At 43.1% G+C, this 20,541-nt stretch overlaps 4 protein-coding genes across 7 annotated transcripts in view; 1 reads left to right on the top strand and 3 right to left on the bottom strand.

Annotated features, from left to right (window-relative positions):
• The window catches only part of LOC147998836 (uncharacterized), a 924,038-nt gene that overhangs the window by 200,918 nt on the left and 702,579 nt on the right, over positions 1 to 20,541 (bottom strand). The gene's annotated exons all lie outside the window — the stretch shown is intronic.
• Positions 1 to 20,541, top strand: part of LOC147998838 (disks large homolog 5-like) — a 260,765-nt gene that overhangs the window by 133,028 nt on the left and 107,196 nt on the right. The gene's annotated exons all lie outside the window — the stretch shown is intronic.
• Positions 480 to 5,334, bottom strand: LOC147998842 (uncharacterized). Its single transcript, XM_087595541.1, has 6 exons — positions 5,160 to 5,334; positions 3,824 to 3,983; positions 2,501 to 2,632; positions 1,700 to 1,866; positions 874 to 979; positions 480 to 756 (listed from the first exon to the last, which is right to left on the bottom strand). The coding sequence occupies exons 1-5, from the start codon at positions 5,284 to 5,286 to the stop codon at positions 915 to 917; spliced, it is 651 nt and encodes a 216-aa protein (XP_087451667.1). The 5' UTR covers positions 5,287 to 5,334; the 3' UTR covers positions 480 to 756; positions 874 to 914.
• On the bottom strand, positions 14,826 to 19,493 carry LOC147998843 (disks large homolog 5-like). Its single transcript, XM_087595379.1, has 6 exons — positions 19,367 to 19,493; positions 18,172 to 18,331; positions 16,846 to 16,989; positions 16,046 to 16,212; positions 15,224 to 15,329; positions 14,826 to 15,098 (listed from the first exon to the last, which is right to left on the bottom strand). The coding sequence occupies exons 1-5, from the start codon at positions 19,491 to 19,493 to the stop codon at positions 15,265 to 15,267; spliced, it is 663 nt and encodes a 220-aa protein (XP_087451505.1). The 3' UTR covers positions 14,826 to 15,098; positions 15,224 to 15,264.

Genomic DNA, 20,541 nt, shown 5'->3' on the forward strand with positions numbered 1-20,541 from the left:
TGACCCACAATGAGGCGTGGGGACACCAGAGCCCTGTAGGGATGGCTGGCAAGCTAACACATTGAGCATGCACAGCTCAGTAAATTTCCTGTGAATACACATCTCCTGAGATCTCTCTATTTAATTGGAGGTGATCCTGTCCACCTAATACAGTACATGATGTGGAAGGACAAAAGCACCTGCAGGAGCTGTAGTGATGACTCACAGGATAGATCATCTGCTGCTCTCTCAGAAGAACCACATGGACCCTAACAATTGGGTAAAGCATGTCAGTGATTACTTCATAAAGTGTGTGTCGGAGAAACAGCCACATTATCCACACAAAAGACACTGTCACACTGGGTACCCCTTGGTGACTTTGAATTCACTTATTAGCCCAGGATCCATGGAACATGCAGAGTTCTGTAGCTGTCAGTTCTAAGTCCACAGGAGGGGACAGAACACTTGAGTAAGAATGATGGTCTTAAGAGTCAAGAGATAGAATTCAATTTTTATTCATAAGGAATTCATTTTTACAACAAAACAGGATTAAAACAAATAAATTAAAATATTTAAAAATATTTGAAAAGATAAAAACAGTAACAAGAACATATACATATGAAACTACAAAAAGAATATTTCAATTAAAATCATAACAAAAATATTTCTAAACAGCACATTCTTAAAGAACATTTAGAAGCACAGATGTATTGCTGTTTCTCCTCTTGCACACATAATGAAAGGAGGTCCCCCAAGTTGTCTCTCAAGTGCTGTTTTCTGAGAAGAAAGTAAGACCTCAATCAGTCAGGCTGGCTTAGTGTTATATAAATTTAGGGTCTCTAAGCAATGACAAATTAACTCTGAGGAAGAATACTCATCCAAAAAATTTGTTACCATTCAGGATGTTTGTCATCAGGGACTCCTGAGAAAGCAACTTATTCCTCAGGAAGCTCTCTTACTGGTGTGTGTCCAATTCCAGCTCTCTTGCACTTTCTGAGACCTGGGAGAGGAAGGCAGTTTTTCAGACACTGATTTGGTGGTGAAATGCAAGGCAGCTGTCAGAAGGCCGCCTTCTACCATCTCAGTTCTATTGGACAGTCAACATGGACCTTTTAACTGATATCATTGTTGCTAACTCTTTGGGAAGGGCAAAATCTCCAGAGAGCCTCACAGTAATGTGGGCTGCCAATATGGGACCCAGACTTATACCAGTGCAAACCAAGAACAGGGCAATGGAAGGAACTTCATTGTGTTGCAGGAAGAAAGTAGATGTCCATATGTCACCAAGGTTAAAACTAATGACAAGTTCTAATTTGACATTTGCACTTTGTTCTTATCCCGCAAAGGTGCTTCCTACACAAGAAGTCACATGACCACAGAGTGTCATTTGTCAAAGAACCAAGAACTTGTTCAAACACTACAGAGCATCCAATCTATCACGTGGATATGCAATAATGAGGTATGTTATTAATCTGTCACCATTTCTCTACTGCAGCTTCAAAAAGAGCAGACAAATATACTTGCAAAATAATTCAGTTTCTGAAAAGTGGTTGGCTTCCCAGAATACTTATGCATAGGCAGAGCAATGAACAATTCCATTACATGAGGTGGTTGGGTGGTTGTGAGTGTAAATTAGAAAGGTGGTAGGAGAGAGCAAAGATGTATCAAATTGGCAAACTTTTTCAGATATTTTTAAGCTAACACAGCTGCTCAACCCTACCAGATGATGCTGTGTCTGGACGTTGCTGGTCTTTATCTTTCTTGTTGAAGTCAACCAAATATTTCTGGTTCAGTGCACAATCAAGGTGTACCTCCTTGCTCTCCTGCTTCAGTGGGAACAACTTCTTCCTACATGTGTTCTCCATCAGGAGCTGGCTGAGCAGGTTTCTGGAAATACAGTCTGCATAGTAAGATCATGCTGCCCCTTTCTCCCTTTCCCACTCCCGAGTGCCACTAACTCCTCCAGGACCCAGATACCCATGAAGACTTAATAGAATTCATTTCGATACATATAAGGCTGCTGCACAAACCACAAAGAGTAAATTCCGGGAAGAATAAATTATTTGTTTGGCCTGAGCACCAATTAGTGTCCACATCTCTCAAAAAGAACATGGATCTACAACTATCCATGAAAGCCCAATGCATGGGGGCAACATCAATTAGTAGTGGGCCAACACCCTCAAAGGAGGTCAGTAGAACCAAGAGAAGGTCATTCTAACCATGTGGTCCACACACTGAGTTTTGTAAAACCTAGTATGACACCATAGGTCCAGGTCAGCCTAATAACCTTCTGCTGACTTCAATCAGTGCTGTTAGATCTAGAGCCTTCTGAAGATGCCTAGACAATCCTGGGATGAGGAACAGTCCTTTATGGAACTGAAAACTGAGTCCTAATGACCCTGGCACACTGATGTGTAAACAGCACAAGAGATAGAACCAGAGCTGAAGACCGTCCAATCCAGAACAAAGAAAGTCAGAAATGGCCATTCCACAGGTGATAGCCTTTCTGACCAGGACTTACCTAGAGAAGGTAATCTCCTTCTTCAGCTTATGGTTGTTCTCATGGATCTCAGTGTTCTCCATCTCTAAGTTGTGCAGAATTGACATGACCGCCTTCTCCATTCTCTCCAGGTCTTCATAATATGGATTTGGCCTGAAGTGTGGCGTGGCCCCAAATGATAGAATCCAATGAACATCGGCATTTAGGAATATATGAACTCAGGGTGGGTCCTGTACTACCCCAGCCCTGGAAGGACACCTTCTGAATTCTACATATTGGATATTCTTCAGCTTCAGAAACGTGTTTTTCTGCGTCCAGGACACCAGAATCTCGGCATCCAGATGGAGGCTTCCCTGGCTCCCTTTGTTCAACCAAGAGGAAATCTGCAGTCAAGCCAGTTAAGCTATCAAGAGCCTAGGCCACACCTCTCCATGCTCCCCGACCCCAACACACCCAGAAACCGGTGATTTCTTTTCTCCTGTCCCGATAACAGACCTTATATCAACACAAAATTATAATCTGCACAAGGAATACAAATAAACAGACAATCGTGGCCACATAGGCAAAGAACTGTGCTGTTGACAGTGAGCTCCCAGAACAAAGCATTCACATCACCATGAATGTGTTACAGGTAAATACTCAGGCCAAGACATAGACCCCTAGATTCCAAGTGTGGAGGGAAATATAAACATATAAAAGTTGTCCATATGCATTTGGATGTATGCACATACAGACCCACAGACTGAGAAATACCCACAAAAAAGAGAAATGTAAAAACAGAGTCAGAGAAAGAGAAAGAGAAATATGGAAACAGAGAGTACTGTGAAAAACAGGAGAAATGCATCCACCATTGCTGTCTCAGAGTGCAAGACACACAGACAATAACAAACAGGCCTGAGCCTGAGACCTTCTAGTCAAGCATTGAGATGAACAGTTTGGTACCAGGCCCCTCAGGCTGCTGAGTGGATCTTCCAGCACTCAGTCCCCTGCCTAGCAAGTACAGAGACTCACCATAAACTCACTGCAATTACAATCTTGCAAAGCCACCAGCTGTCCAGGGCTTTGAAAATGCACACTGGGAACTCACTCTCCCTGACTTTATCCCCGAATTCTTCATTCAGACCACAAGATCTGCTTTTCAATAAATGGAAGCAGATGAGTCCATTTTCCATCTCGCTCCTCAGGAAGGGTCAAGGTTCTGAATCTCCTCTATATGGGAGGTGAGGTTTAGCACAGGGTGGTTAGGGAGGCACAGCTTTCTAGAACCCAAAACCTTAATAGGATAAGATGAAGGTGACCTTGCAGACCCAGGAATGAAACAAGAGCATTTGGAGCGATTCATACCTGTTCTTCATGGATCTCTCTGTCAGAAACCTCAGGCGATCTCTCAGGTCATTTCTCTCCTCGGTAATGAGCTGCAGCTCTTTAATCAGCCTCTCCTTTTCCTTCTTGGCCTGATTCTCGCTTAGTTCAGTGCCAGGGGATGATGTTTCTCTCCCAGCGTCTGTAGGTAGAAGAACACAAGTGAACCTGCATGGGGAGAATGCATAGTGTACATAGACCACAGTTAGGCCTAAACAGGAGAACAAGCCGGGAACCCAGTGTCACTGCTAGGCGATTGGTCTATGCTTAAGAGGCCTCCTCAGTGGATCTCAGTTCTCCCACTACTCTATAGAGACCAAGAGATGTAAGCATCCAGGTGTTCCCTATTCCGGACATCAGGTGCTTACATGGACCACGGAGATGGCTTCTCCAGGATTATCATCAGCTGAACAGGGTACAGCTTGGTTTCAGGACCCTCAACACTGTGGGTTCGAACTCAGATGATAAATTCACCATCCACAAGACTTGAGTGATTGGAGACACTCAGACGTCCTGCTCTGATACTCTAGGCCAACAACTTTGGATTAAAAACACATTTCCATGGAGGACATGGTCAACAGACTTATCAGTTCCCCTATTTGAAATACCAAATGCCTGAGAAGTTCCAATAGGTTACAGGATTAATCTTGGTCCACATGTTCCAAATACTTTTGGTATTTTAGAAACATGGATTTAAAACGCATTTCCAGGGAGGATATGTTCAACAGACTTATCAGTGTCCCTATGTGAAATACCAAATGCCCCAGAAGTGTGAATAGGTTACAGGCTGAATCTTGGTCTACACGTTCCAAATAGTTTTGGTATTGAAAAAAAAAAATTTGTAACATACAACCTCTAATATATAAAGCAAACGATGACCCTGCCAGTTAGAAGAAATCAGAGAAGGTCTAAGAACATAAGGTTATTGCCTGGAGCACAATCTCTCCCTGTTACTACTGTCAGATATCCACTGTATTTAAAGAAGCAATGATAGTGAAATACATTGCTGCCCTGTCTAAACTCAGAAAAGGTGGACCCTCCATGAATACTGATGGTGTTATTATACAATGTAACATAACAAATGCACTGAAAAGTAAAGACCAGAAGTTCACAGTATAATAGCTTTGGCCTTACCATATCCTCCCAGTGGGGATGGGGAAACTAAAGTTCTGAAATCCTTGACTTTAAGGAATTGTGATATTCATGGAAATTCAATTCCTTTTCAGATGCTCCAGTTGTTGTGGCCCATTGCTAGAAAGGTCAGCTTAAGCCTGCAGCCCCCTGGTAGGAAGCTCAAAATACACTGCCCAGAACTTACTCCACATTCCCCAGAAGTGCTGTCTTTGTCCATCATTACTTTGAGAGGAAAGGCTAGACTCCTTCACTCTAGTCTCTCCAGAATCGACATTCCCCCTCCCAAAATGCTTGCGAAGACGGGAAAACATGTCTTAGCTTGTAACTGCCAGACTCAGACTGAGAGAAACTAGGGCACTGGTTGTCACTACAACACTGGTGACATCACAGAGGATGCCAGAACTCTCTAGGAGACAATAGAATGTCCAAGAAGGGACAGCAGATGTCATGGGGAGCAGACTTTGCCCCCCTGCTAATGTTCTCCCTGTACTGAGCATAAGCAGAGGTGCCCTTTCCAGGAGACTTTCCTGGGGCAGAGCCACTGACCATCTCCTGCTTCCAAAGCCAAATTTTCCTCAAGGCTTGATTATAAAAACCTTAGTAATTCCTATGCATCTAAATGAATGTTTCCTTCCATATCTTGCCCCAAAATGTCTCATCCTAACTCAAATTGTCCTCATTCACCAATGTTAGCCATTAAACCTTCCTGAGATTTCACACCAGATTGAATATGCAGTCAAAAGTTCTCCTGTCTCATTATGTACGGGTGCTTTAAATCACATCAAGAAATAGTCTGCATGGTAGTTTACAACATGGGTGTGTATTAGGGGAACACTCATGAAGTCATGTGCTTAGCAATCGACAATTGCCAGAAAATTCCTTAGGAGAAAGAGTTGAAGTCTTTATGGTGCTAGGAAAGGTGTGGAGACCAGTTGGCAGAGGAAAGTGCAATATAGGGAGCACGAGTGAAGGGAACCTCATGCTGCTTGTGGGGTTCTCTTCTCTTTACCAATGTTGCCAAAGGAGCACTGCTCACAGGCCTGAGTAAGATACATCATGTGCTTTTATCAGAAAAATAAAATAGTCAAGAGATATAGGGGATGCACATAAACGGCTAAATGGTGCTTATCCATTAAGTGGATAGAGCAAGGTCCCAGCACCTGTACACTGGGAAATGTCCACCCCACCAAACACAAAACCACCTATCATAGTAAATAATGAATAATTTATAGAATGCACACATTAACACTGATAGATCACTTCCGTAGTTCAAATTTTGGGGGCAAATTCATATAGCAACTTATATAGCAAAAAACAAGAAAGAAAGAGGAGAGAAAAAGTCAAAACAAAAAGCTCAAGCTTCTCTCTCATATGAAGATTGCAGGAAGTGTTATCTGGTGGTCAGTTCTGATTAGGCCATTTTAGATAGAACAGTGCATAGTGACCCTTAATGTGATGGGCCCTATATAAAGATTTTTGCAATATTGGAATTTTAACAAACCTCATCCAGAACATACAGAAGAGGCAAGGATGTGATCACCATGTCCTTGCTCTCTATCAGGGTATTTTTATGCGTCCTTGATTGTCAGGCATCTAACAGCAACAATCTGAAATAGCTGGTAGACATGGGAAAACGTGGCTAAAACTATAGTTGTGGGTTACACACCTCAACTGTCAAAGGCTAATGCTGTCCTCACAGTCCTTGGAGGCCACTCTTGTAAGCCTATGTATTGGAAAGTGGAAAGAGGTTCATCTGAGCTCAGAGTGAACCTGGTCAGCCAGGGAGAGGGCAACATGTGATACTTGAGATCCTGTCTAAAGCCAGCACAGAAACCCACACTTCATTCAAAGCATCATCTAATAATTCTCGATTATCTACCATTCTCTCCCTACCAGCCGTTCAGTTTGGAATGATAGAAAAAAAACTGGAACTGATCTTTCTATTCTAAGGACCTTGATCTCTCTCTTTCCTTAGGTCCACATTAAGAGTGCATACAAATGGACATCACCATCTGAACATCTTAGTATTTTCTACTCTGTATATGTAGCATAATACTGTGCCTATGACAGTCTCAAGCTTCCTTGAGTGTTGTTGCCCCATCAAGAAGTGTGAAGTTCTGAGTTCAAACCCCAGTGATGCTTTAAAGGGACTAGAAGAAAGCGATCAGAGAAACTCCACTTCTTTGTCCTTAGATTAAATCAAGTTGACACAATGTGAACCTAGTGGGCTATTTAACCATGCATCTTTCTCCCAACCCCATTTCCACGAGTTCAGTCCATGGCAGAATTCATCCCCCACCATCCTAGATATTTCTTTGTATATTTATACAAGAGCCAGGTTTCTTTTTTTTAAATAGAATTAGTTGTAGGCAATCAACTGCTGCCCTATGTGAGAAATGATTAGTATCTATTGCAACTTACCACACTGTATTTGTGTATACAAGTACGCTATTGGAAATCCAGCATTACTGAGGGATTGGAAACCAGCACTGTGGCCTTGCCTTTCTGTGCCTAGTCCTGGCTCACAGGCAGCAGGGGGCAGACCTTGAGTTCCTCTTCAGGGACAGAGTGATGGTGAATGGGCACTGAGCAGGCAGAGAAACACAGCTGAGGCAGTTCCTTTCAGTTATCAAACACATCATCTCCTTCCCATCTTAAGGGCTACTGCTGAGGTCTTGCCCCCGTACCTACCTTAATAGCAGCAAATTTGTTACACAGCAGCCAGCTCTTTCCTATTGTTCTGTAATATGCCTCCACATCATGGATGCCAAGAAACAAACTAAGAAAAACAAAAAAATCTGACATTGAACAGTGTGGTGCTGGTAACATACCCTGTTATGTTCTGTATGTTATGAGATTTGTTAATCTTAACAAGTTCCCCAACTATGAGTTTCACGTAGGACCCATTAGAATCCAGGAAAATAAAAACAATTATGTGTAAAATGGCCTGAGTCAGGGCCATAGACAGCAGCATCCAGCACTTGTGCATGAGCCCATGTGGATCTTGCAATGAGCTGGGCCATACCAATGTCCAGTACACAGTTGTGAGCTGTTGCTCTGGTTGAACTGTATTGGTGTGTGCATTCAATGAACTACACTTATTTAAATGAATTCAGTGTTGGTGTGGTTTGAATCCAGACCCCTTGACACCAAATCTTCCCTTCAGCAGCATTTAGGAGAAGAAGCTAAAGTCAGGAGAGGTGACATTGTGCCATAAGTTATGTGACAAGAGGGATGGTGAAATGATCCATTGTGATAAGAATCAAGGTTTCTTCTGTGGTACTTAGGTCTATACTGGGCCTGTGCAACAGCTTCAAGAACCCATTTCTGATTTCCCTTGGGATTCCCTTGATGATCCACTCAGAGAAGATTGGAAACAACCAAAATGGTAGTCAGACTTGATTTAAAAAGTGTAGGGAACACTGCAAACTCATGTTTCAGGATATTTGATTACATTGTAAGCCCCATGATTTTGTTATTTACCTAAAAGAAAATATATGTCTGGTGGTGTAGGTCAGCACTAACACAGACATTTAACTCTAGAGCTTGTTGGTTTTTATTGATAGAGAAATTGCACTGAATCGCCATAGGAACCTGTGTCTTAGGTCTGTTTCCCTAGTATATCCTCTACAACTCTCATGATGGTGATCCTGTTTCTGGCTAAATGTATGTCTGTTTACTGGGGAATTGAGTTTAGTGACGTGCAAATATTATTTAAACCTATGTATTAAATTTTGTCATTTTGTTAATTTTTGTGGTTTTTATTGGCTTCTTTTGATTGACTGTCATAGTTTTATTAAATTATTTCTTGTTTCCTCTGGCATTTTATCCTTCCCTTCAAACTAAAGTAATCCTTTTAGGATCCTCTACAGCGCTGTCTTACTGGTTATACATATTGTGTTAAATTTATGTATACTATGCCTTAATCAGCACAGTAGCTGGGCAGCTGCCTGCCCTCCATGGCATCAGATCTACTTTACAAACAATAACACTCAACTCTTACTCACTGTGTAGCATCTTGGCTGCTCTTAGTTCCCCTTGGACAGCCCTCAGGACCAGGCTCTCCTCTCCCTTAACCATGGCTGCTCTCCTCTTCCTCTCTCCTCTCCATCACACATGTTCTTCCTTTATTCTCTGGCAGCTTCTTCTTCCTTCTTCCCTCCTCATGATCCTGTCTAGCAAAGCCCTCAAAGCTCCCCTCCCCCATCTCTCTGCTGTGCAGCTGTTGGCTGTTGGCTTCTTCATAATCACAGTTAACTGGGAGCAGGGTCAGATTTTTGGGGATTAGCCAGTCTTGAGTTCCACAAATTAGCATTAAATACAAGCAGAATTAGACCAATATACTACAGGGATTTCTTTAGTTTTGTTTTGCTGTAAGTTTTCTTTTACCTTTTCACTTTTTATTTTATTCTTGGCTATTTTTTATTAATTGGTAATTTTATTTATTTATATTTCAAATGTGGCCCCCTTTCCAGTATCCCCTCATCATCCTCACTTCCCATTTCTGCTCAGCTTTGCCTATGACAGTGCTCCCCTCCCATACACATCCATTCCCCCCTCACACCTCTAGGATTCCTATTTGGTGGGCAACATGTTTCACAAGAGCCAAGGGCCTACCAGCGCATTAATGCCAGGTAAGTCAATCAATCCTTTTCTACACAGTGACCTAGAACCTTAGACCCATCCTTGTATACACTTTGGCTGGCAAAAGGGGTCCATAGGAGCTGGGGAATGGGTGACAGAGGGTCTGGTTAGATATTAAAGACCAATGATTGCTGCTTTCTCTTCTTTTTCTGGTTGTAGGTGAAATTATGTTTGTGTGCTTGCCTTTCTTTTTTTTTTTTTTTTGAAATTATTGCAAGGTGACTAATTTCTTGCTTTTTGTTGGTTATAGTTTAGCTCAGTGTCTTGGAGTTTTCCTCCTATTATCCTCTGTTATGCTGTCTTAGAGAAAAATATTGTTTAAATTTGGATTTGTCATGAAATATCTTGGTTTCTCCATTCATGATGACTGAGAATTATGCTGGGTATAGGAGCCTGGGTCTGCCTTTCATCTGCCCACGATGTTCTGGCTTTTGGAGTCTCTATTGAGAAGTCTGGTGCAATTCAGATAGGTCTGAAATCATTTGTTACTGGATATTCATACCTTACCCCTTTTAATGTTATTTCTTTGATCCGTGCATTTAGTGTTTTAATTGTTATGTGAATGGAGGAATATTCTCTGGTCTGCTCCCATGTGTCAGCTTCTATGGCCGTGTTTCTCAACACTCCTAGTGCTGCAAACCTGTAATACAGCGCTTCATGCTGTGATGACTCCCACCGTGAAATTATTTCATTACTACTTCATAACTAATATTGCTACTCTTATAAGTCATAATATGCAAGGTATCTGATATACAATGTTTGTGAGTGGTCGTGGCCCAGAGGTTGAGAAACATTGCTTTATATACATTTTTATTTTTTTTTAAGAGAGGCCTTCATCTGAGGAGGACCTGATGCAGGTGTGAGAGCAGAGACCCCTGAAGTAGTGACAAGTTAGCAGGCCCAAGGCTGCTTGCCTTAATGGCAAAAGAGATTCCTGGCTAAAGGCACAAACAATCTGAAATCACTGTCCCCAGGATATTTCTTACCTCAGTTTCCCCCCATTACACGGTGTGTCTGCTTGGCCATGTCTGTCCAGGAATCCAGTCCCTGTAGTCTCTGATACAGACAGAATGCTATAGGTGAGAATGCTTTCCCTCTGTTCGCCCCAGTCACTTCTATAGAAGTGAGTTCAAATCCCCCGTGGGTAAATGTGTGTCTCACATAATGTGTGAGACTTGAAATCTCATCCTTTTTGTTGACAAAAACCAACTCTCACTTCAGATTTACAGCTGACCAACACTTAGTTTCAGGAGAATGAAGAAGCTGGTCAGGCCTGCAGAGTCAGATCCCCTCCCTGCCTGGGACAATCCCACCCACAGTAGACTTCACCTTCACTTAGCAGGTGTTTTCAGAAAAATCTGACCTCAAGATTCTGAAGTCCACATCTGCACAAACCCTAACGTTGTTAGATGGTGGACATGCGGGTTTTCTCCACTTTAAATCATCCTGGCCTCTTCTCTCCTGGGATGCACTCTGTTCTCTCTGGTCTGTTCATCTCGGAAGTCACTTCTCAGAAGGGGCACTTTGCTCTAACTCCTCCTTGGGACCCACCCAGCACTTGTGCTGGGGGATCTTATCAACTCTGAGCTGGGAGGGGTAGCATTCAACCTGACTTGAAGAAGCCTGTTTTCGCAGCTGATCTAGATCTGAGGAACAGGTGCTTTTAAAGAAGCATGTGACAGTATCTCCAGCAGAAGAGCTCACATTCAGGCAAAGTCACACAGGACAGGGAAAAGTGGCTTCCCAACTTCCCCAGGGCGCTCAAATCAGGGAGGGTATCTGATGGTCAGAGAGTTTGAGAGAGGCCTCCAACTCCCTGAAAGACTTCCCTCAATCATAAGTCCCACCACTATCCCAGGCTCAGCAAAGCCCTCCACCTGCCAGTTCCCTACAAACAAAACCCAGTGTGGAGAATTGAGGATAACACTTCTAGGAAATGGGCGACACAAGTCTCTGGGGGTCCTGGCCTGGGGTCTGTCCTTCAGGCTCTCCTCACTTCCCCTAGGTGCCTAGGGCAGAGGCAGGGTCAGGAGTAGGGGGAGGGGCAAGTTCATGGTCAGGGGCAAGGTCAGGGGCAAGCAGTGACCTCCAGACAAAAGTTAGGCTTTGGGTGCATGGAAGAGCAGCAGCAGAGCTCGCCCTGCCCTCCTCCTCTCTGGAGTGGGAAGGCATGGAGACCTGAGGGGTTGGGAAGAGTTGGGGAACTCACAGCTGCTTTTCCTCTGACTGCAACTGCAGCGCAGGGCCAAAGAAGCCAGAGAGGCTCAGGGGATCCCCCCATTTCCTGATTTCATTGTCCTTGTGGATGTCCAGGATGAAGGCTGTGCTTGGCTGGGCCAGAAGCCCCGCAGACAGGGAGAAGATGCACAACTGGCCTGTGACCTCCCTGGGCGCCCACTGGGACCCAGGTCAAGTGGCCACAGACACTCACCACGCACCCTGCCCCAGCCCTAAGCCTGTGCACACCAAGGCCACAGCACCTCTGCTAGTCCCTCCCACCATGAGCACTCACCCTGGCCCCCTGGCTGGCTTACACTCTCTGTAGGGAGCTCCTTGTGTGGTTTAGACACCAGGTTGATTATGGCCTCAGAGAAGGAGTCTAACAATGTTCCATCTAGTTCAATATAGTGGAATAATTGAAGCACTATTGTTATTAGGTCTTCATTAAAAGTCTGATAGCATTCTGCGTTAAAGCCATATGGCCCAGAAATTTTGCTTTTTAATTTTGGGAGGGGCAAACTATACTGACAGTACCTATTTTCTTCTGAGAATTATCCATGTACCTTCCCAGATCTGTGTTTATGTTGGTAATTGTTATCTGTCTAGAAAATACCAATATCAAATAGATTTTCAGTTTTCTGGAGTAAAGGCCTCTGAGGTAAGACCTAATGGTTGTTGAATTTGTTCATTGCCTCATGTTAGATTCCCCCTTTCATTTCTAATTGTGTCAATTTAGGTATTGTCTCCGGTGTGCAGTTTGTTTGAAGAAGGGGTTGCCTCTCTGGTGGATCTTCTCAACAAAAATACAAAAAAAGAAACAAAAAATAAATAAAACAAACAAAAAACCCAACGCACAGGACTTGGTTCTCTTGACACTTTGTATTTTTCACTTTATTTGTAATTGACTGATTTGATTTGAACCCTGAATTAATTTCCTGCCATCAAATCCTACCTGACATTCTATGGGATGAGGTTTGGCCTCATCTTGTTAACAGCAACATGTAACTACTGAAGCTGTTTCTGCTCTCTGTAGTGGTGATGACCTCAAAATCTTACTGAAAACCATGCACACCCGGGTTAGGTTGAATTAAAGTAGCCACCATTTCAGTGTTCCCTGCAAGGTGCCATGGGACAGTAGTAACATGAGACTGCATGCACCTCGACAGTTTTCACTAGGGACTACACACACACACACACACACACACACACACACACACACACACTTTACTGACATGGTGCACATTCTTTGCACACAAAAAAGAAAGTGAACAGTAATGAAAACACACCAATAATGGAATTGATGGAGGGAGTTGTGGGGAAGCTGGGGCTTAGAGTTACTTAAAGGCCCTATGCAGGCTCTCCTTTTGTTGGAGGAGAAATTTCAAGTGCAATGTGGTTCTTTATTTTCTTTCTCTAAAGCACAGAGGGCTAGGGGTGATAACAGGGCTATGAGCATGTTCGGCAAGTACAGTCACACTGAATTAAATACTAGGGTTGGAACCTATTAATCTTCTACAAAATTACAGAGCAGCCTCGATGAAGACTCTCAGCTTCAAAGGTGGACATTTCAAGACAGGCACTGGACAATGGCTGACAGACTTGACTGGAGACTGGAAATGTTTTGCTATCTCACAGGAAAAGAAGGCCCCTCCTACCACACTGTACTCTAAGGACATTTTATTCAGGTTAGGATGACATGAACTATTGTCTCATGTCACAGATGTCAGCACAAAGTATCCAAGGTGTTGTATGCCAATGGTAGCATCAACAGAACAAAGCACACAGTGTCATGAAGACATAAATTATGAGTTTGTGTAGCAAGACCCAGGCCTCTTCCAGGTTCTTAGATAGTAACTGAGAACCTCAAATACGGTAGTGATGTGATAGTGTGGTGTAAATCTAGTTACAACTAGCTTCTATTGTGACACAGATGACTCTTTTTGTGTCATGTTCAGCTTATAATGAATGACTAACCAAAGCATGAGAATAACCAAATACTACATTGTTTCTCTATACCTGATGAGCTTTTAAAAGCCCTGGGGTGACAGCAAGCTTTTGTGGACATTCTGGATTGGTCCTTCTGTACTTTAACTCTCTGAGTCACCTCCACTCTCAGTAAGTTAGTTCAATTCCATAAATTGGAAATGAGTCACCTGGAAAAAATACATTCTCAATACGATCCCAGATTGGCCATGGAAAAAGGGTAGCTTGAATTGTCCCACCTCAGTTCTGGGCTTGCACAGGCCTGCTCTCCAAAAGAAACCTGTGTTCACAGCTGCAGGCTACATTCACTATGGATGCTCTTGAGGTTCCTCCCTAAACTGCTTAGATTAAGATAATGTTCTTGCTAACAATCAAAAAACTGATTAAGCCAATCTGGCCTACAGGAAGCTAGTTTCTATTCAGTATTTTATCAGATGTGCATAAAACATATGGCCATCATTGATAACAGGTGAAAGATCTGCTCTAATATGAAAACTAAGTGATGCTGGAGGATGATCCCCAATGTTCAATGAGCAGTGGGGACACCAGAGCCCTGTAGGGATGCCTGACAACCTAACACGTTGAGCACGCACAGCTCAGTAAGTTCCCTGTGAACATACATCTCCTGAGATCTCTCTATTTAATTGGAGGTGATCCTGTCCACCTAATACAGCACCTCATGTGGAATAACAAAAGCCACCTGCAGGAGCTGTGGTGATGACTCACAGGGTAGAGCATCTGCTGCTCTCTCAGAAGAACCACATGGACCCTAACAATTGGGTAAAGCATGTCAGTGATTACATTACAAAGTGTGTGTCGGAGAAACAGCCACATTATCCACACAAAAGACACTGTCACACTGGGTACCCCTTGGTGACTTTGAATTCACTTATTAGCCCAGGCTCCATGGAACATGCAGAGATACATCTCTATCTGTAAGTTCTAAGTCCACAGGAGGGGACAGAACCCTTGAGTAAGAATGATGGTCTTAAGAGTCAAGAGATAGAATTCAATTTTTATTCATAACGAATACATTTTTACAACAGAACAGGATTAAAATGAATAAAAATATTTAAAAATATTTGAAAGTGAAAAATAGTAACAAGAACATATAAATATGAAACAACAAAATGAAAACTTCAATTAAAATCATAACAAAAATATTTCTAAACAGCATATTCTTAACGAACATGTAGAAGCACAGATGTATTGCTGTTTCTCCTCTAGCACACATAATGAAAGGCGGTCCCCCAAGCTGTCTCTCAAGTGGTGTTTTCTGAAGAAGAAAGTGAGTAAGACCTCAATCAGTCAGGCTGGCTTAGTGTTATATAAATTTAGGGTCTCTAAGAAATGACAAATTAACTCTGAGGAAGAATACTCTCCCAAAAAAAATGTTGTTACCATTCAGGATGTTTGTCATCAGGGACTCCTGAGAAAGCAACTTATTCTTCAGGAAGCTCTCTTACTGGGGTGTGTCCAATTCCAGCTCTCTTGTACTTTCTGAGACCTGGGAGAGGAAGGCAGTTTTTCAGACACTGATTTGGTGGTGAAACGCAAGCCAGCTGTCAGAATGCTGCCCTCTACTACCTCAGTTCTCTTGGACAGTCGACATGGACCTTTTAACTGATATCATTGTTGCTAACTCTGTGGGCAGGGCAAAATCTCCAGCAACCCTCACAGTAATGTGGGCTGCCAATATGGGACCCAGACTTATACCAGTGCAAACCAAGAACAGGGCAATGGAAGGGACCTCATTGGGTTGCAGGAAGAAAGGAGATGTCCATATGTCACCAAGGTTAAAGCCAATGACAAGTACTAATTTGACATTTGCACTTGGCTCTTATCCCGGAAAGGTGCTTCCTACACAAGAAGTCATATGACCACTTGTCATTTGTCAAGAACCAAGAACTTGTTCAAAACTCTAAATAGCATCCAATCTATCACGTGCATGTGCATAATGTGATATGTTATTGATCTGTCACCATTTCTATAATGCAGCTTCAAAAAGAGCAGCAAAATATACTTGCAAAATAATTCAGTTTCTGAAAAGTGGTTAACTTCCCAGAATACTTGTGCATAGGCAGAGCAATGAACAATGCCATTACATGAGGTGGTTGGCTGGTTATGAGTGTAAATTAGAAAGGAGGTAGGAGGAAGCAAAGATATATCAAACTGGCAAATTTTATCAGATATTGTTAAGCTAACACATCTGCTCGTCCCTACCTGATGATGCTGGGTCTGGACGTTGCTGGTCTTTATCTTTCTTGTTGAAGTCAACCAAATATTTCTGGTTCAGTGCACACTCAAGATGTCCCTCCTTGCTCCCCTGCTTCCGTGGGACCAACTTCTTCCTGCATGTGTTCTCCATCAGGAGCTGGCTGAGCAGGTTTCTGGAAATACAGTCTGCATAATAAGATCATGCTGCCCCTTTCTCCCATTCATACTCCCAAGTCCCACTAACTCTACCAGGTCCCAGATACCCATGAAGACTTAATAAAATACATCTCGATACATATAATGCTCCTGCACAAACCACAAAGAGTTAATTCAGGGAAGAATAAATTGTTTGCTTGGCCCCAGCACCAATTAGTGTCCACATCTCTCAAAAAGAACATGGATCTTCAACTATCCATGAAAGCCCAATGCATGGGGGCAACATCAATTAGTAGTTGGCAAACACCCACAAAAGAGGTCAGTAGAACCAAGGGAAGGTCATGCTAACCATGTGGTGCACGCACTGAGTTTGGTAAAACCTGGTTGACACCATAGGCCCAGGTCAGCCTAATAACCTTCTGCTGACTTCAATCAGTGCTGTTCTATCTAGAGCCTTTTGAAGATGCCTAGACAATCCTGGGATGAGTAACAGTCTTTTATGGAACTGAAAACTGAGTCCTAATGACCCTGGAACACTGATGTGTAAAGAGCACAAGAGATAGAATCATAGCTGAAGACTGTCCAATCCAGAACAAAGAAAGTCAGAAATGGCCATTCCACAGGTGATAGACTTTCTGACCAGGACTTACCTAGAGAAGGTAATCTCCTTCTTCAGCTTATGGCTGTTCTCATGGATCTCAGTGTTCTCCATCTCTAAGTTGTGCAGAATTGACATGATTGACTCCTCCATTCTCTCCAGGTCTTCATAATATGGATTTGGTCTGAAGTGTGGCCTGGCCCCAAATGATAGAATCCAGTGAACATCAGCATTTAGGAATATATGAGCTCAGGGTGGGTCCTGTACTACCCCAGCCCTGGAAGGACACCTTCTGAATTCTACATATTGGATCTTCTTCAGCTTCAGAAACGTGTTTTTCTGCGTCCAGGACACCAGAATCTCAGCATCCAGATTGAGGCTTCCCTGGCTCCCTTTGTTCAATCAAGAGGCAATCTGCAGTCAAGCCAGTTGAGCTATCAAGAGCCTAGGCCACACCTCTCCATGCTCCCCCACCCCAACACAGCCAGAAACCTGTGATTACTTTTTTCCTGTCCCGATAACAGACCATATATCAACACAAAATTATAATCTGCACAAGGAATACAAATAAACCGACAAACGTTGCCACATAGGCAAAGAACTGTGCTGTTGACAGTGGGGCTCCCAGAACAAAGCATTCACATCACCATGAAAGTGTTACAGGTAAATACTCAGGCCAAGACATAGACCCCTAGATTCCAAGTGTGGAGGGAAATATAAACATATAACAGTTGTGCATATGCATTTGGATGTATGCACACACAGACTCACAGACTGAGAGACACCCACAAAAAAAAGAGAAATGTAAACAGAGTCAGAGAAAGAGAAAAGCAAATATGGAAACAGAGAGCACTGTGAGAACCAGGAGAAATGCATGCACCATTGCTGTTTCCGAGGGGCTCCCACAGACACACAGACAATAACAAACAGGGCTGAGCCTGACAACTTCTAGTCAAACATTGAGATGAACAGTTTGGGACCAGGCCCCTCAGGCTGCTGCCTGGATCTTCCAGCACTCAGTCCCCTGCCTAGCAAGTACAGAGACTCACCATAAACTCACTGCAATTACAATCTTGCAAAGCCACCAGCAATCAAGGGCTTTGCAAATGCACACTGGGAACTCACTCTCCCTGACTTTATCCCTGAATTCTTCATTCAGACCACAAATCCTGCTTTTCAATAAATGGAAGCAGATGAGTCTATTGTCCATCTCTCTCCTCAGGAAGGGTCAGGTTCTGAATCTCCTCTATATGGGAGGTGAGGTTTGGCACCGGGTGTGGGAGGCACAGCTTTCTAGAACCCAAAACCTTAATAGGATGAGATGAAGGTGACCTTGCAGACCCAGGAATGAAACAAGAACGTTTGGAGCAATTCATACCTGTGTTTCATAGATCTCTCTGTCAGAAACCTCAGGCGATCTCTCAGGTCATTTCTCTCCTCAGTAATGAGCTGCAGCTCTTTAATCAGCTTCTCCTTTTCCTTCTTGGCCTGCTTCTCGCTTAGGGCAGTTTCAGGGGAAGATGTTTCTCTCCCAGTGTCTGTAGGTAGAAGAACAAAAGTGAACCTGCATGGGGAGAATGCATAGAGTGTACATAGACCACAGTGAGGCCTAAACAGGAGAACAAGCTTGGAACCCAGTGTCACTGCAAGGCGATTGATCTATGCTTAAGAGGCCTCCTCAGTGGATCTCAGTTCTCCCACTACTCTATAGACACCAAGAGATGTAAGCAGCCAGGTGTTCCCTATGCTGGACATCACGTGCTTACATGTACCATGGAGATGGCTTCTCCAGGATTATCATCAACTGAACAGGGTACAACTTGGTTTAAGGACCCTCACCCCTGTGGTTTCAGAACTCAGATGATAAATTCACCATCCACAAAACTTGAGTGATTGGAGACACTCAGATGTCCTACCCTGATACTCTAGGCCAACAACTTTGGATTGAAAACACATTTCCAGGGAGGACATGTTCAACAGACTTATCAATTCCCCTATATGAAATAACAAATGCCCCAGAAGTTCCAATAGGTTACAGGCTGAATCTTGGTCCACATGTTCCAAACAGTTTTGGTATTTTAGAAAAATGTGTGTAACACACAACCTCTAATATATAAAGCTAATGATGACCCTGCCAGTTAGAAAAAATCAGAGAAGGTCAAAGAAAATAAGGTTATTGCCTGGAGCACAATTCTCCCCCTGTTCCTACTGTCAGATACCCACTGTATTTAAAGAAGCAATGAGAGTGAAATACAGTGCTGCCCTGTCTAAACTCAGAAAAGGTGGACCCTCCATGACTCCTGATCATGTTATTATATCAATGTAACCTAACAAATGCACTGTAAAAGTAAAGGCCAGAAATTCACAGTATAATAGCATTGGCCTTACCATATCCTCCCTGTGGGTTTGGGGAAACTAAAGTTCTGAAATTCTTGACTTTAAGGAATTGTGATATTCATGGAAATTCAATTACTTTTCAGATGCTCCAGTTGCTGTGGCCCATTGCTAGAAAGGTCAGCTTAAGCCTGCAGCCCCCCTGACAGGGAGCTCAAAATGTACTGCCCAGAACTTACTAAACATTCCGCAGAAGTGCTGTCTTTGTCCATCATTACTTTGAGACGAAAGGCTAGACCCCTTCACTCTAGTCTCTCCACAATCGACGTTCCTCCTCCCAAAACGCTTGCGAAGATGGGAAAACATGACTTAGCTTGTAACTGCCAGACTCAGACTGAGAGAAACTAGGGCACTGGTTGTCACTGATGTCTGGTGACATCACAGAGGATGCCAGAACTCTCTAGGAGACAATAGAATGTCCAAGAAGGGACAGCAGATGTCATGGGGAGCAGACTTTGCCTCCCAGCTAATGTTCTCCCTGTACTGAGCAAAAGCAGAGGTGCCCTTTCCAGGAGCCTTTCCTGGGGTAGAGCCACTGAGCATCTCCTGCTTCCAAAGCCAAATTTTCCTCAAGGCTTGATTATAAAACCTTAGTAATTCCTATGCATCTAAATGAATGTTTCCTTCCATATCTTGCCCCAAAATGTCTCATCCTAACTCAAATTGTCCTCATTCACCAATGTTAGCCATTAAAACTTCCTGAGATTTCACACCAGCTTGAATATGCAGTCAAAAGTTCTCCTGTCTCATTCTGTACAGGTGCTTTATATCACATCAAGAAATAGTCTGCATGGTAGGTTACAACATGGGTGTGTGTTAGGGGAACACTCATGAAGTCATGTGCTTAACAATCGACAATTGCCAGAATATTCCTTAGGAGAAAGAGTTGAAATCTTTATGGTGCTAGGAAAAGTGTGGAGACCAGTTGGCAGAGGAAAGTGCAATATTGGAGCCACGAGTGAAGGGAACCTCATGCTGGTGGTGGGGTTCTCCTCTCTGCACCAATGTCGCCAAAGGAGCACTGCTCACAGGCCTGAGTAAGATATACCATGAGCTTCTATCAGAAAAATAAAATAGTCAAGAGATATAGGGGGTGCACAGAAAGGTCTAAAATGAGCCTATAAACATCATTAAGTGGATAGAGCAAGGTCCCAGCACCTGTACACTGGGAAATGGCCACCCCACCAAACACAAAAGCATCTATCATAGTGAAAAATGAATACTTTATAGAATGCACACACTAACATTGATTGATCACATCCATAGTTCAAATTTTGGGGGCAAATTCATGGCCCTAACTATCTTTCTCTCAACTTAGATAGCAAAAAATAAGAAAGACAGAGAAAAGAAAAAG

This window comes from Rattus norvegicus, chromosome 19 (genome assembly GCF_021556685.1).
Source record: "Rattus norvegicus strain SHRSP/BbbUtx chromosome 19, alternate assembly SHRSP_T2T, whole genome shotgun sequence".
Taxonomy (NCBI): Eukaryota; Metazoa; Chordata; class Mammalia; order Rodentia; family Muridae; genus Rattus; species Rattus norvegicus.

Coding starts and splice junctions, on each gene's coding strand:
- LOC147998842 (XM_087595541.1), bottom strand. CDS start 5,286: ATGTTTTCCCGTCTTCGCAAGCATTTTGGGAGGGGGAATGTCGATTCT. Junction 3,984..5,159: donor GCACTTCTGGGGAATGTGGA/GTAAGTTCTGGG, acceptor TTCTACCTACAG/ACGCTGGGAGAGAAACATCA. Junction 2,633..3,823: donor GAGAGATCCATGAAGAACAG/GTATGAATCGCT, acceptor GCCACACTTCAG/GCCAAATCCATATTATGAAG.
- LOC147998843 (XM_087595379.1), bottom strand. CDS start 19,493: ATGTTTTCCCATCTTCGCAAGCGTTTTGGGAGGAGGAACGTCGATTGT. Junction 16,990..18,171: donor GAGAGATCTATGAAACACAG/GTATGAATTGCT, acceptor ATTTGGGGCCAG/GCCACACTTCAGACCAAATC. Junction 16,213..16,845: donor AAGGAGATTACCTTCTCTAG/GTAAGTCCTGGT, acceptor CTGTATTTCCAG/AAACCTGCTCAGCCAGCTCC.